Below are 13973 nucleotides of genomic sequence, written 5' to 3' on the forward strand. Positions count from 1 at the left end.
GCATGCCCGGAAAAATATACATCTTACCTTCGCCTCTCAAATATATATAGAAGTAACCTCTTACGTACCCCAGATATCAATGAGAATCACAAGTTTTTCCCAAAATTATTACAATGGAGTAGTGGTGGGCTTGCCACTTGTGTGGCTAATCAGAGATATTTATTTTAATAACAGGAAATCACCAGGATTCACTAAGGTATGCAGAAGCAGCCATTGAATTAAATCCAACTTTCCTTAAGGCAATTGTGAGAGGTTAGATGTGTTTAGCTGTGCAACAATAATGATAATTATAATAAAGAACTCAACACTCTAAGGTTAATTGAAGTTTAATCTTGTCTCAATTGACTTTAATTAAGAGGTCAAGACCACCCTGATGTACATGTACATTTGAATTCAGCTCTTGACTGTTACACCATTACTTTCCATTAATTATGATGAGAATATTATTTTGAGTTGGATAAAGAACTCAATGCGGAATGCAAAGCGAAATTTCAGCATGAGTATTTTAGTTCCCTAAGCTCAATGAGTGAGGTAGTTAACTGTCAGATATGTTTAGTCATTTTGTAGCTGTTTTAAAACAAAGTAAGGATCAGGACTTACCTTAACTCAAAACTGTAAGAAAACTGTCCTCATTCGTTGAGTATAACTCAACTTCAAGTGCTATTAATAATACAAGAAACAATAATGTAACTAAATAGACAGCATGAGTAAATCTTATTCTTGGTGAACTTCAAACCTTAGTTTGAGTCACTTCCTAGGAATCAATTATCAACCGATTGAGTAAATCAAATATGTTAACTCAAACTAAAGGGAAACTAGTATTAATATCGATAACGTAGTTCTTTAAAGATCAACTAAAAGATGTACTATTATAAATTTTAAAAAATGGGTCTCATTTTTCCATATTTACATTGCATGTCTTAATATATTCTATTTATAATTACGTCTTAGTGATTTTTTGGGAGTTGTCAGTCCCAATTTAAATGTTCTTAGAAGTTTCAGTTGTCCAAAGCTAAATAAATCTAACAGAAACCTAATACTTTGTTTTGTTTTGTTTTTTTCTTCTGGTCTGTAATGATCTAACTTTCAAAGATTTCAGGTTCTTTTCTTACAAATGAGCTACAGTAATAATATGCTTCTTTGTGTTGTTGCCTACAGGAGCTACTGCCTGTGTTGAACTGAAGAGATTTGAAGAAGCAATCACTTGGTGTGGTAAGGGACTAGCTGTATCCTTTGAAGGAATCTTTAATTTTTAACCATGGGTATAATGGAAAAAGTTTCCATAATTTGACATTTTAAGGAAGAAAATAGAAAGAAGGGTATTATGATGGGAACTTGTCAGCTCATACTTTAAGTGTGTGTGATTAAAAAATGTGGGAAAAGTTATTACCTTGTGACTTATTAATGATATTACTCCTTTTAGCCAATTTGACTTAGTTATACTATCCATGCCATAACTAATAAAAACGTTTTTATTTTAGTTAACCCTATGATTCTCAGACCAAATTTCTAATTATCCTTACTGTAAACCATACAATTCCTAATTGTAATAATATAGTTCAGAGAATTCAGTATTGGATCAACCAGTTATCCCCAAATTGATATTTTCTTTACTCTCAACACCTATCTGATTGATATTGTATTGCTTTTGTGAGCAGAAATTCTCTCTTGGTCACCCATGGCAGTTAAACAGTTAAAAGACCAATATTCATCCAGTTTATACATGGTACGTGGGTAGATGATCTCTCTAAAATGAGCCAGAACAAAAAACTTGGTAATGTTTACATATCTTATACAGATTTTCTTGCCTCTAACTTTTTTCCACTGCTCAGAGACTCGTAAACTTTCGTCATGTTTTCCTATGGACAAATACAACTTATAAAGGCACATATTTGTGTTGTAGACTCGTTTCTTCCATTGCTGTAAAACATTCTTCTGATGTTAGAAAGCTACATCAATTTAAAAATTCAGCAAGTCAGCTTCCCAGTTTTTGTAAACAAGGGATTAAATCTAGATATTTCGCATTAAATTTTGAGCCTGCACACAGAAAAAAAATTTTGTTTGGAGTGTAGATTTACTTCCTTACTGCGTGACTTTAAAACTAAATGTTGATAAAACATCTACCTTTCACGCAAGCCCTCCTTAGGCCATTTTATAGTTGGGTACTTAGTTGCAAAGCCTTTGATTTGGAGTGAGACTGAAGGTGACCTTGTTGTGATAGAGACTAGTATCTAGTGACAATAACAAAGTACTTTGCATTTAAAAAGCAGCAATATTTTTATCATAACAAGGTCACCCTTAGTCATCACTCTTGTTCAGAGGCTTGGCAACCAAGCACACAACTGTAAAAATGGACTACTACATACCAATATGATCAGAAAAATAATCGTTTTTGTTTTTTCCACATTTTAACCCTTAACATAAAAAAAGGTTGACAAAAACAATAGGATCTTGTTGTCATTAAGACTTCAGTCTGTCAATGAAGTGGGAGATAAGTCCATGGAGGAAAATGATCCTATTAGTCATGACCACGGTAGTGCAAGTTCAGGTGATGTCAAGAAAGTCATAGATCTCTATAATCGGGAAAAAGAAGCCATAGAGTACCTCAACCTGTATCTTAAATTAGCTAAAGAAGTAGGAGACAAGCATGGGGAGGGTGGTGCTTATGGCAATCTTGGCATTGCTTATCAGAGTCTGGGTGATATAAAAAAAGCCATAGAGTACCACAACCTACATCTTAAAATAGCTAAAGAAGTAGGAGACAAGCATGGGGAGGGTAACGCTTATGGCAATCTTGGCATTGCTTATCAGAGTTTAGGTGATTTAAAAAAAGCCATAGAGTACCACAACCTAGATCTTAAAATAGCTAAAGAATTAGGAGACAAGCACGGGGAGGTTGGTGTTTATGGCAATCTTGGCAATGCTTATCACAGTCTAAGTGATTTCAAAAAAGCCATAGAGTACCACAACCTACATCTTAAAATAGCTGAAGAAGTAAGAGACAAGCATGGGAAGGGTAAAGCTTATGGCAATCTTGGCAATGCTTATCACAGTCTGGGTGATTTTAAAAAAGCCATCGAGTACCACAACCTACATCTTAAAATAGCTAAAGAAGAAGGAGACAAGCATGGGGAAGGTGGTGCTTACGGCAGTCTTGGTAAAGCTTATTACCGATTGAGTGATTTCAAAAAAGCCGAAGAGTACCACAGCCTACATCTTAAAATAGCTAAAAAAGTAGGAGACAAGCGTGGGGAGGCTAAAGCTTGTGGCAATCTTGGTATTGCTTATTGCAGTATGGGTGATTTAAAAAAAGCCGTAGAGTACCACAACCTAGATATTAAAATAGCTAAAGAAGTAGGAGACAAGCATGGGGAGGGTGGTGCTTATGGCAATCTTGGCAATGCTTATCACAGACTTGGTGATTTCGAAAAAGCCATAGAGTACTACAACCTACTTCTTAAAATAGCCAAAGAGGTAGGAGACAAGCATGGGGAGGGTAAAGCTTATGGCAATCTTGGCAATGCTCATGACAGTCTGGGTGACTTCAAAAAAGCCATAGAGTACCACAACCTAGATTTTAAAATAGCTAAAGAAGTAGGAGACAAGCATGGGGAGGGTGGTGCTAATGGCAATCTTGGCATTGCTTATTCTAGTCTGGGTGATTTAAAAAAAGCCATAGAGTACCACAACCTACATCTTAAAATAGCTAAAGAAGTAGGAGACAAGCATGAGGAGGGTAAAGCTTATGGCAATCTTGGCAATGCTTATGACAGTCTAGGTGATTTCAAAAAAGCCATAGAGTACCACAATCTACATCTTAAAATAGCTCAAGAAGTAGGAGACAAGCATGGGGAGGGTAACGCTTATGGCAATCTTGGCAATGCTTATTGCAGTCTGGGTGATTTCAAAAAAGCCATAGAGTACCTTAACCTAGACCTTAAAATAGCTAAAGAAGTAGGAGACAAGCATGGCAAGGGTAAAGCTCATGGCAATCTTGGCAATGCTTATAACAGTCTGGGTGATTTCAAAAAAGCCATAGAGTACTTTAACCTACATCTTAAAATAGCTAAAGAAGTAGGAGACAAGCATGGGGAGGGTAACGCTTATGGCAACCTTGGCATTGCTTTTCACAATCTGGGTGATTTCGAAAAAACCATAGAGTACTACAACCTACATCTTAAATTAGCTCAAGATGTAGGAGACAAGAATGGGGAGGGTAACGCTTATGGCAATCTTGGAATTGCTTATAACAGTCTGGGCGATTTCAAAAAAGCCATAGAGTACCTTAACCTAGAGCTTAAAACAGCTAAAGAAGTAGGAGACAAGCATGGGGAGGGTAAAGCTTATGGCAATCTTGGCAATGCTTATCGCGGTCTGGGTGATTTAAAAAAAGCCATAGAGTACCTTAACCTACATCTTAAAATAGCTAAAGAAGTAGGAGACAAACACGGGGAGGGTAAAGCCTATGGTAATATTGGTAACATGTATCAAACTGTAGGAGATTTGATAAAGGCTTACAAGTCATACAACCTAGCACTTAAAATTGCTAAAGAGGTCGAAGACAAATCCTTAGAGGCAATGGCCTACTGTTCATTAGGATGCGTTTATGAGTTGCAGGGTGGACTGGCAAAAGCCGTTGAACGTTACCAAGCTAGCATACACTTATTCAATTCCTTGAGAGAACTTCTAAAATCTAAAGATGAGTGGAAAGTTAATTTTTGAAATCAGCATCAAATGGCGTATAAGGGTTTGTGGAGAGTTCTCGTAGAACAAGGTAATATAGATGAAGCCTTGTTTGCTGCTGAGAAAGGACGAGCTCAAGCTCTGACCGACCTCATGGAATCTAGTTTTTGTGGTGGAGCAAGTCAGCACCAGAGAGGCGATGAAGATTTGGCAGTTTTAAAGAACGTTCCATCAGACACTGTCTTTCAGGCAGTGGACAAAGCTGACATCAATCTTTGGGTTGTGTCCGAAGGAAAACCAGTTCAGTTGAGACAAAGTAAACTCAATGGTTTTGTTTCAGAGAATAGTGAAGCTAGCCAGTCCTTCGAGTCGTTCATGCTCAGTGTCTACACGCAACTTGGTGTTCGCTCTAATGTGAGATGCGAGAATCGATCTTTGGATGTTTTGAGGGAGAGCCGTTCAAAAGTGGATGAGAAAACTAAAGAAGACAACCCTCAAACTCCCATCCAACAAAACGAATGCTTGAGCGCTTTGTATGATACCGTTATGAAGCCGGTGGCTGACCCGGTTCAAGGGGATGAGCTAGTCATTATTCCCGATGGACCCCTGTGGCTCGCTCCTTATGCTGCATTGAAGGATGGTAATTCTAAATACACGTGTGAATCGTTCAGAATCCGACTCGCTCCATCGTTAACAAGTCTTAGACTCATTGCCGATTGCCCAGATGATTATCACAAAAGCAGTGGTGCGTTACTTGTAGGAGATCCGTGGGTAGCCGAGGTTACTAACAGCAGGGGAGAGGAACTCCTCGAGCAGCTTCCGTGTGCTAAAGAAGAAGTAGAAATGATCGGACAAATTCTGGATATCACGCCAATCACTGGTAGACAGGCCACGAAACGTGAGGTGTTGCAAAGACTCAGTTTCGTTTCCTTACACGGACATATGAAAACTGGCGAAATTGCTCTTACACCTGACCCAGACCGAATATCTATTGTTCCTACGGAGTTGGATTACATTTTAACTATTGGAGATGTGTTGAATGTTCAACTTCGCGCCAAACTTGTTGTGCTTAGTTGCTGTCACAGTGGTCGGGGCGAGATCAAGGCTGAAGGTGTGGTTGGCATTGCGCGCGCTTTTATGGGGGCTGGTGCTCGGTCTGTTGTGGTGTCCCTGTGGGCGATTGATGACAAGGCTACTCTCGAGTTCATGAAATGCTTTTATCAACACCTTGCAGAAGGTAAATCAGCAAGCGAGTCACTGAACCTGGCCATAAAAAGCCTCAGAGAATCAGACAAGTTCTGCGACATCAAATACTGGGCGCCCTTTTTGCTGATTGGAGATGACGTCACTCTTGACTTCATGTCAAAGGAAAGAAAGAAATTGAATATGAAATCACATTAATGAACTTTTTTTTTCATTTCAAAAAGAATGACGCAGGAACTTGGTGGGTCTAAATGTTTCTCTATTTTTACAAGTTTTGGTTATTGTCAGTAACGTACTGGTTTATTCACAAATATCTCCAAATGTTCAAAGTCCGTACGGCCACGGACCACAAAAATATAACACAGTTGCACAATCCGAGGCACACAGTGAAAACTCACAATCGACACGTTCCTTGTTTGCATAAAGGCGATGCGAGTGGTTTTCTGCAAAAAATATAAATGTCCAATGTCTTATATGTTCTTCAAAACGTTTACAAATGTCCACAAATGTCCACTTACCGAACTGTATGGCCTCTCGGTTTAAAATAAACGAATTAAGCTCTGTAAACTCCGTATTTAACAACAATTAAATCTGGCACTTGAAAGCACATGGCGAATACAACAAGATTGCTCGCGTGGTCACGTGACCGCAAAAATGACAAAATCCTACTCAGGGGAGTCGGGAGTGACACCGGCCCCTAAATGAATACACCGAAATTCATTTACAATGTTCAAACAGCTACCGACTCCTAACTGCCTGAGTTTAAACAGCACTCAGTCATCATGGGATACATTCCCACAGTTCTAAATCAGTCCATCTCTAAAGGACATAAACTTGTGATTGGCCGAGTGACTATCACACTGCTAGTCTTCAGCTCTCTGCGACGTCTTCTCTTAGCACGAGTCGCCACTGTACAGGCAGTCTTCACTCGAACGGTACGCACATACCCGTCTCTGCTGACAACAACTTCCTCCACACGTGCGATTGGCCACTGGCCACGAGGGTAACTTTCATCTGCCAATAGGACCAAGTCCCCTTCTTTGATGTTTGGCTTAGGCATCTTCCATTTCTGTCTCTCCATAAGGGTTGGCAAGTACTCGCTGGACCATCTCCGCCGGAACACACCAGCCAAATACTGAGCTTGTCTCCATGCACGCTTGCAGTGAAGATCTCCTTTGTCAAACACACCTGGCGGTAAACTGGGCGTTGGGCGCAAATGCAACAAATGGTTGGGGGTAATTGGCTGATCATCTAAGGAACTGTCGCTGTTGCATGTTAAGGGACGGCTGTTGACAATGTTGACAGCTTCTGCCATAACAGTAGAAAGGACTTCATCTGTCACCAACTGTTCCTTCAACAAAGCCTTCAACACTCGCTTAGTAGTTTGAATCATCCTCTCCCATGGTCCCCCCATATGGCTCGCGTCTGGTGGATTGAATGTCCACTTGATTTCTTTCTGAGCACAGAAATTACTGATTCTTTGGTTGTTCCAGAGTTGTATAGCTTCTCTCAACTCTTTGTCAGCCTTTGTGAAATTTGTTCCGTTGTCACTTCGAATCTCCTTGGGGCAACCTCGCATGCTAATAAACCTTCTCAAGGCGTTTATCATAGAATCGGCACTCAGCGAGTGCAAAATCTCGACGTGTACTGCACGTACAGTTAAACATGTAAAGAGGCAGCCGTACCTCTTGACGTGTGATCTTCCCTGTTTCACTTCGATTGGGCCAAAACAATCGATTCCAACATATGAAAAGGGTGGTTCACTTGGAGTCACGCGATCTGCTGGGAGTTCTGCCATGAACTGCTCTGCCGGTTTTGCACTTCTCTTCTGACAGTCAAGGCACTTGCTTGGCACCCGGCCCACTGCAGATCTGCCCTTCAAAATCCAATACTTCTGTCTCAACGACGACAGAACTGACTCTTGGCCCATGTGTCCCACTTTGATGTGATGATCTCTGATTATTAAATCTGTGATGTGATGCTTGTAGGGCAAAATAACTGGGTGTTTCAACTCGTAAGACAAAGGCGCACGTCCAATACGGCCTCCTACTCTCAGCAATCCATCTTGAACTTGAGGATTTAACTTGCTTATTGAAGCTCCCATCTTTTTCATTAGCCTCTTTACTGACCTTTCATCCGCTCCTGGCTGGAGAGCTGTTACATCAGGGAACTCTTTGCGTTGAACATAGCGCATGATTTCATGCTCTGCCTCGCGAAGCTCGTCAAGTTTGAGGTAATTCCTTCCTTCCGCTGAATCATGTGTGGTTGGGCAACCTTCTCTGAGTTGTAGAAACTTGTTCATAAGATACTGTTTATAGCGCAGCAACCAGGCAATTGCTACCTTGAGCTTCCACCAGGATGAATAGTACAGAATAAGCTTCTCCACGACATCACAACTGACCGCTGTCACATAAACTTGATTCTCCTTTCTGACTTCTGGATCTTCATCCTTGAGGCAAGGGACCTCAATCATCTTTGGCCAGTATTCTCCCCCTTTCCACAAAAACTTAGGACCTGTCAGCCATCGGTTGTTCTTGATCAGAACGTCTAGCTTTAGACCCTTTGATCCATCATCTGCCGGGTTCTCGTCTCTGTTGACATATCGCCATTCTTGGGGAGCAGAACCATCGTGTATAATCGTCAGGCGGTTGGACTCGAAGGTGTGAAATCTCTTGGTTTCATTGTTTATACACTTCAAAACAGAGTTGGAATCTGTCCAGTAAATGACTTTGTTCACGGTCAGATCCAATTCATCACGGATAGCATGGCTGAGTTTCACAGAGATGACTGCTGCAGTCAACTCAAGTCTTGGAATGGAAATTTCTCTGATTGGAGCTAACCGGGCCTTGCCCATGACGAACGAACAATGGACTCGCCCCTCAACATCTTCAAAACGAAGGTATGCGACCGATGAATAACCTTGTCTCGAGGCATCTGAGAACAGGTGTAACTGGGTTTCTTGAACCTTTACAAATCCTTTGGGTCTGAAACAGCGATCAATCTTCACCTCTTCAAGCTTGCTAAGGTCGTCTAGCCATCTTGACCACTGCACAGTCTCGTTCTCTTCAAGTGGTTCATCCCATCCAATCTTCTTTCTGGTTAACATCTGAAGTAGCAGTTTCGCCTTCATGATGTATGGTGCAATGAACCCAAGTGGATCAAATAAAGAATACACAACAGACACTATGCCACGTCTTGTCACTGGTTTCTTGAAGACGCACTCATAAGTTTGTCTTAGACCTCCCACACAAATTTGTCATCTTCAATGTCCCACTTCATTCCTAAGGCACTTTGGGTTGGAAGCTGTTCAAGCTCCAAGTTCACAACTGTCTTAGCTCTCTCTGATTCTGGAATAGCAGCTATGACTCTCCTGTCATTACTGCACCATTTTGTTAGATGAAAACCACCTTTGCTGAGCTGCTCACGAACTTTGTTTGCCAGCACAATTGCGTCTGTCACTGTTTCAGTTGACTTCATGAGGTCATCGACATACATGTTCCTGTTGATGACACTCGCAACTTCTGAATTCTGCCCTCCGTCCATCTCTGCAGTTTTCTTCAAACAAAGGTTCACGACGCTTGGCGACGACGTCGCTCCAAATATGTGTTTCACCATTCGGTACTCCACTAACTCTGCTGATAGCTCTCCTCCCTCCCACCACAAAAATCTTAATGCATCAGAGTCTCTGGGTTCCACTCTTACTTGATGAAACATTGATTGTATATCGGCTACAAGGCCGACAGTCTCTTGGCGAAAACGGCTCAACACTCCTACAATACGATTAGTTAAGTCGGGGCCCTGCAACAATTGCTGATTCAAAGACGTCTTGGCAAACTGAGCCGCACAATCAAAAACTACTCGGACTTTCTCCGGTTTTAATGGATGCATAACTGGGTGGTGGGGCAAATACCACACTGGTCGGTCTTCTGGGTGTAGCTCATTGGTTGGCACTCTCTCTGCATGGCCCTCTTCAACGTATTCATTCATGGTTGCATTGTACTTGGAAAACAAGTCTTGGTCTTTGAGGAGACGTTTCTTCAGAAGCTCAGCTCGACGCTCGACCATTGACCTGTTATTTGGCAAATAAGGTGGATCATTACGCCACGGCAGCGCTACTTGGTAATGCCCATCAACCATTTTCAACGACTGTTCCATCTTCTCTAGTGCTTTCTTATCCTCAATTGAAAGACTTGCGCTTGAGCTCACAACAGAATCTGCAAAGTCAGTTTTCCAAAGTTTCTCAAGTTGCTCATGTAAAATCTCATCTTGTATTTGACGCTTCACTTCTGCATCTCCACACTGCAGGTTTACATCTGTCTCATTTGCTCCTAATTCTCCAACTTCACTCTCCTCTTTCTTCTCAACACCACCTTTCTGTCCTTCAAACTCTACAACCTCTGGCTCATCAACATAAAACTCCTTGTTACCCAGGCGAACAAAATTAACTGAACAGGGTCCACTATCTCCAGTGCCGCCCAAGGGACCCATAACTGTCCAACCCAACGAGTATCGCACCGCTACTGGCTCACCATGTCCACCTGACTTACATTCCAATGGGACAAACAATGAGGGCTTCTCCTTTAGGCCTATGATAAGACCGACATCTGATGCACTTAACTCTGGCAAATCAACATCCCTTAAATGGGACCAGTTCAAAATGTCTTCTCTCTTGGGAATGCAACTGACTGACACTGGTATCTGCTCAACAGTTCTAACGTTCAACAGTTCCTCTGACACTCTGCCATCCAACGACGTAACAACAATATCTACCACGTGGCCTTCAACGTTCTTGGACCCTGTCACTCCTTGTAGCTCATAGTTACATCTTGAGCCCCATGACCCGAGGTCATTGAAAAGCTGTTCCTTGCACAAAGTCACCTCGCTACCGCTGTCTAGTAGCGCATACGTCTCCACAGTCCTCGTCCCTCCCTTGGCTGTAACCTTAACAGGAAGGACTCCTAGGCAAACACGTCTCTCGCCGGCCCCAGTTGCTACTGTCACAGAACTTGCACCTTGCCGTTCTTGAGTCGCTCTTTGGACTTCACCTGAATTACTTGTGGCTGCATTAACTTGTTGAAGATGATCTTCAGCATCAAGAGAGGAACCATGAAGGGTAACACTGGTAGAACTTACTCTCTCTGTCTGATCTCTGGGAGTGGGGTGTAGCAGAGTATTGTGATCCTCAACACAACCTCGCACCTGACACTTGAAGGCTTCCTTGGGACAACGATCTTTAAAATGTCCTCTGTTGAGGCATTTGAAGCACAGCCTCTTGCTTAACGCCAATCTTTCTCTTTCTGGATACGGCAGCTTCTTGAATTTCTCACACCTCCATAATCCGTGCTGTCCAAGACAAGCAGGACACTTTCGGTTGGCACCCGATGTTTTACCATTTTGGTTTGCTTTCTGATCAAGTTCAACTTTAGTTGTCATTGAGGTTAGCTTTGATAGTGGTTTCTCTACCTTCTCTCCATTTCTTTTCTTCTCTCTTGAAGAGCTCGCAGCAAGATCTTCTCCAAATTCATTGTTCACAAGCTTTGCTCGGGCCTTTACAAACTTCAGAAAATCCTCAAATTTTGGCCTTTCTCCAGCTTCAATGATTCTCCCCGCACATTCTGCCCACTTTGCTCTCATAAAATAGGGTAGCTTCCTATTCAGCTCCATCAGGGTGTTGGTGTGGTTCAAGTCACTGACATATTCAGGACCCATTCCCTTCAGGGTTCTCTCTGCTATCTCAAGGCTTCTTGAAAACTCTAACAATGCTGACCCAGTGCTAGCTTTCAATGGTGGCAATTGCTCTAACTTCTTTAAATGAGCTTTCGCGATAACATGAGGAAGACCGAAATTTTCTTTCAGGGTTTTCTTTGCAGATTCATAACCTTCTGACACTGGTAGGTTTACACAACTTTCAATCGCTTCTCTAGCTTTACCAGTACAGTGTTGAATTAGCAACTGAAGACTTCTAGAACCATCGGTATCATCTTCCAAGCAGGTTTCAAAGTTGCGCATGAATGACACATAGTCAATTGGATTTCCACCAAAATGCATGTATTCTATCCTGGGAGTGTTCATAACTTGACTCAGAGTTTTAACTATCTGCTGACCGGTATTCAAATCAGCTTGCATTGGCAAATTTCCTGAATTTCCCTGTGGATGACCCGCTACAACTTGAAAGTTCTCGGTGGGGCGTGGCGGTTCAAATTTCCTGTCAGTTTCTGATAAATCTGACACACTATCTCCTTGGAGAGGTGTTCCTGGCTCATCCCCTTTGAAAATGGTAACTTCACAGATTCAGTGTCAGTTGGCACTGGTTTGGTGTCATGCTTCGGCGACTCTTTAATCTTCAATTTGGAACCCGCTTGCTCTACAACATTCTTAACATCACCCTTCAGCCCGGAATCGTGTAAATCACCATGCAGATTCTCCCCTTGGCTAGGTAAACTCTTTCCCTTAACCCTTGCAGACCCAGTTTCTCGGTCCATGATACTAAAACTCACAAAGGCTCTCTCTGCCTCCATTTCGGCCTCCATTAATTCCTTTGCATAATTAATTTCAGCCATTTTACGGTCAAGTTCTTGTTTTCTTTTCAAATGTTCTAAGTTTAGTCTTGCTAAGGCCATTTTTTCTCTTCGAGCCTCAGAACCAGCACTAACATAACTAGATTTCGATTTTTTCGAAACAGTACTCACGTGCTCGGCGCTCCTCCTCCCAGGATCAATTCCACGAGACCTCGCAGACCTTTGACTCCCGCCAATAACCTCAAACAAATCAAGCGACAAATCGCGAAGTCGTTTCACCGTGCCATCCATTTCCAATTTCCTCGCTAATTCCTCATCGTAAACCATAAGAGCCTTTCGCTTTTCCGGTTCCAACTCCATCAACTCCATAAAGCAATCGTGTACATCTACGAATTTCCTCCATATTTGGTCATAAGATGCAAGTTTTAAAGCCAAATCTTCAGACCGCAAATCCTTTCCTTCGGCTAATAAAGACTCAATTTCTCCTCGCAATTTCTTTAACGCACCAGCAAATCCTGCCTTTGATCTCTTTAGCTGTTCGGCTCTTTCAGCTTTATCTTCCTCTTCGTTCCTCCTTGTCGAATACGTTTTCAGTCGAGCTCCTCTTCCCGCCACAGGACTCACAGGACACGAATGTGTTGACATGTTTACTCAAATTCAGCCCACCAAATGAAGCGCTTAGTTCGAAAACTGTCAGTAACGTACTGGTTTATTCACAAATATCTCCAAATGTTCAAAGTCCGTACGGCCACGGACCACAAAAATATAACACAGTTGCACAATCCGAGGCACACAGTGAAAACTCACAATCGACACGTTCCTTGTTTGCATAAAGGCGATGCGAGTGGTTTTCTGCAAAAAATATAAATGTCCAATGTCTTATATGTTCTTCAAAACGTTTACAAATGTCCACAAATGTCCACTTACCGAACTGTATGGCCTCTCGGTTTAAAATAAACGAATTAAGCTCTGTAAACTCCGTATTTAACAACAATTAAATCTAGCACTTGAAAGCATATGGCGAATACAACAAGATTGCTCGCGTGGTCACGTGACCGCAAAAATGACAAAATCCTACTCAGGGGAGTCGGGAGTGACAGTTATTTTTCATGACTTTTTACTTTTTTGTTAAATGGAACTTGAGATGTGTAACTTTACTTTGGTGAAGAAATAAAACGGTTTACTTCATAATAGTTTGATCAGTGGCATTGTCTTTTTTTCTTAGTTTAAATGCTTTTCGAGTTGAAATGCTTGTGAAGAGGAGAGGTAACAAGGCTTCGGTTATGAATGCCTACAGTAGTTGAAGGCGGATACGAGGTTTTCGTTTTCGCCAAAAGAACACTAAGCATTTCTGAATTACAATCAGCTGTATGGAAAACCATTTTACCTATTTTTTTTGTACATAACTGGGAGCTTGTCCACAGGGTTTTCATTGCGTTCATATTCTAAGCTTTTGATAAGCAAAGAAACATTTCGTCATTTGCAAAAGTTGGCGAAATTTTAATTTCAAAAATTTGAATTGAAAAGGTTGCAGCCATATGTGATATTAAACTTGGATGGTTTTTCTCT

At 41.7% G+C, this 13973-nt stretch overlaps 3 protein-coding genes and 1 pseudogene across 3 annotated transcripts; 1 reads left to right on the forward strand and 3 right to left on the reverse strand.

Moving 5' to 3' along the window:
* Positions 1-2499: 2499 nt before the first annotated feature.
* LOC136277651 (tetratricopeptide repeat protein 28-like) lies at positions 2500-6084 on the forward strand (annotated as a pseudogene).
* A 610-nt stretch (positions 6085-6694) lies between these two features.
* LOC131797147 (uncharacterized) lies at positions 6695-9016 on the reverse strand. Its single transcript, XM_059114770.2, has one exon. The coding sequence runs from the start codon at positions 9014-9016 to the stop codon at positions 6695-6697; it is 2322 nt and encodes a 773-aa protein (XP_058970753.2).
* A 104-nt stretch (positions 9017-9120) lies between these two features.
* LOC136277652 (uncharacterized) lies at positions 9121-9501 on the reverse strand. The gene has a single exon (XM_066160037.1). The coding sequence runs from the start codon at positions 9499-9501 to the stop codon at positions 9121-9123; it is 381 nt and encodes a 126-aa protein (XP_066016134.1).
* Positions 9502-9562: 61 nt separating this feature from the next.
* On the reverse strand, positions 9563-11934 carry LOC136277653 (uncharacterized). Its single transcript, XM_066160038.1, has 2 exons — positions 9797-11934; positions 9563-9656 (listed from the first exon to the last, which is right to left on the reverse strand). Exons 1-2 carry the CDS (start codon positions 11932-11934, stop codon positions 9563-9565), a joined length of 2232 nt encoding a protein of 743 aa, XP_066016135.1.
* Positions 11935-13973: the final 2039 nt, after the last annotated feature.

This window comes from Pocillopora verrucosa, chromosome 13 (assembly GCF_036669915.1).
Source record: "Pocillopora verrucosa isolate sample1 chromosome 13, ASM3666991v2, whole genome shotgun sequence".
NCBI lineage: Eukaryota > Metazoa > Cnidaria > Anthozoa > Scleractinia > Pocilloporidae > Pocillopora > Pocillopora verrucosa.

Bases quoted from the DNA above. Each gene is read 5' to 3' on its own strand.
- LOC136277653 (XM_066160038.1), bottom strand. From the start codon at position 11,934: ATGCATTTTGGTGGAAATCCAATTGACTATGTGTCATTCATGCGCAAC. The intron at 9,657-9,796 runs GTATTTGCCCCA...ATCGTATTGTAG, and splicing joins CCAGAAGACCGACCAGTGTG to GAGTGTTGAGCCGTTTTCGC.
- LOC131797147 (XM_059114770.2), bottom strand. From the start codon at position 9,016: ATGAAGGCGAAACTGCTACTTCAGATGTTAACCAGAAAGAAGATTGGA.
- LOC136277652 (XM_066160037.1), bottom strand. From the start codon at position 9,501: ATGGTGAAACACATATTTGGAGCGACGTCGTCGCCAAGCGTCGTGAAC.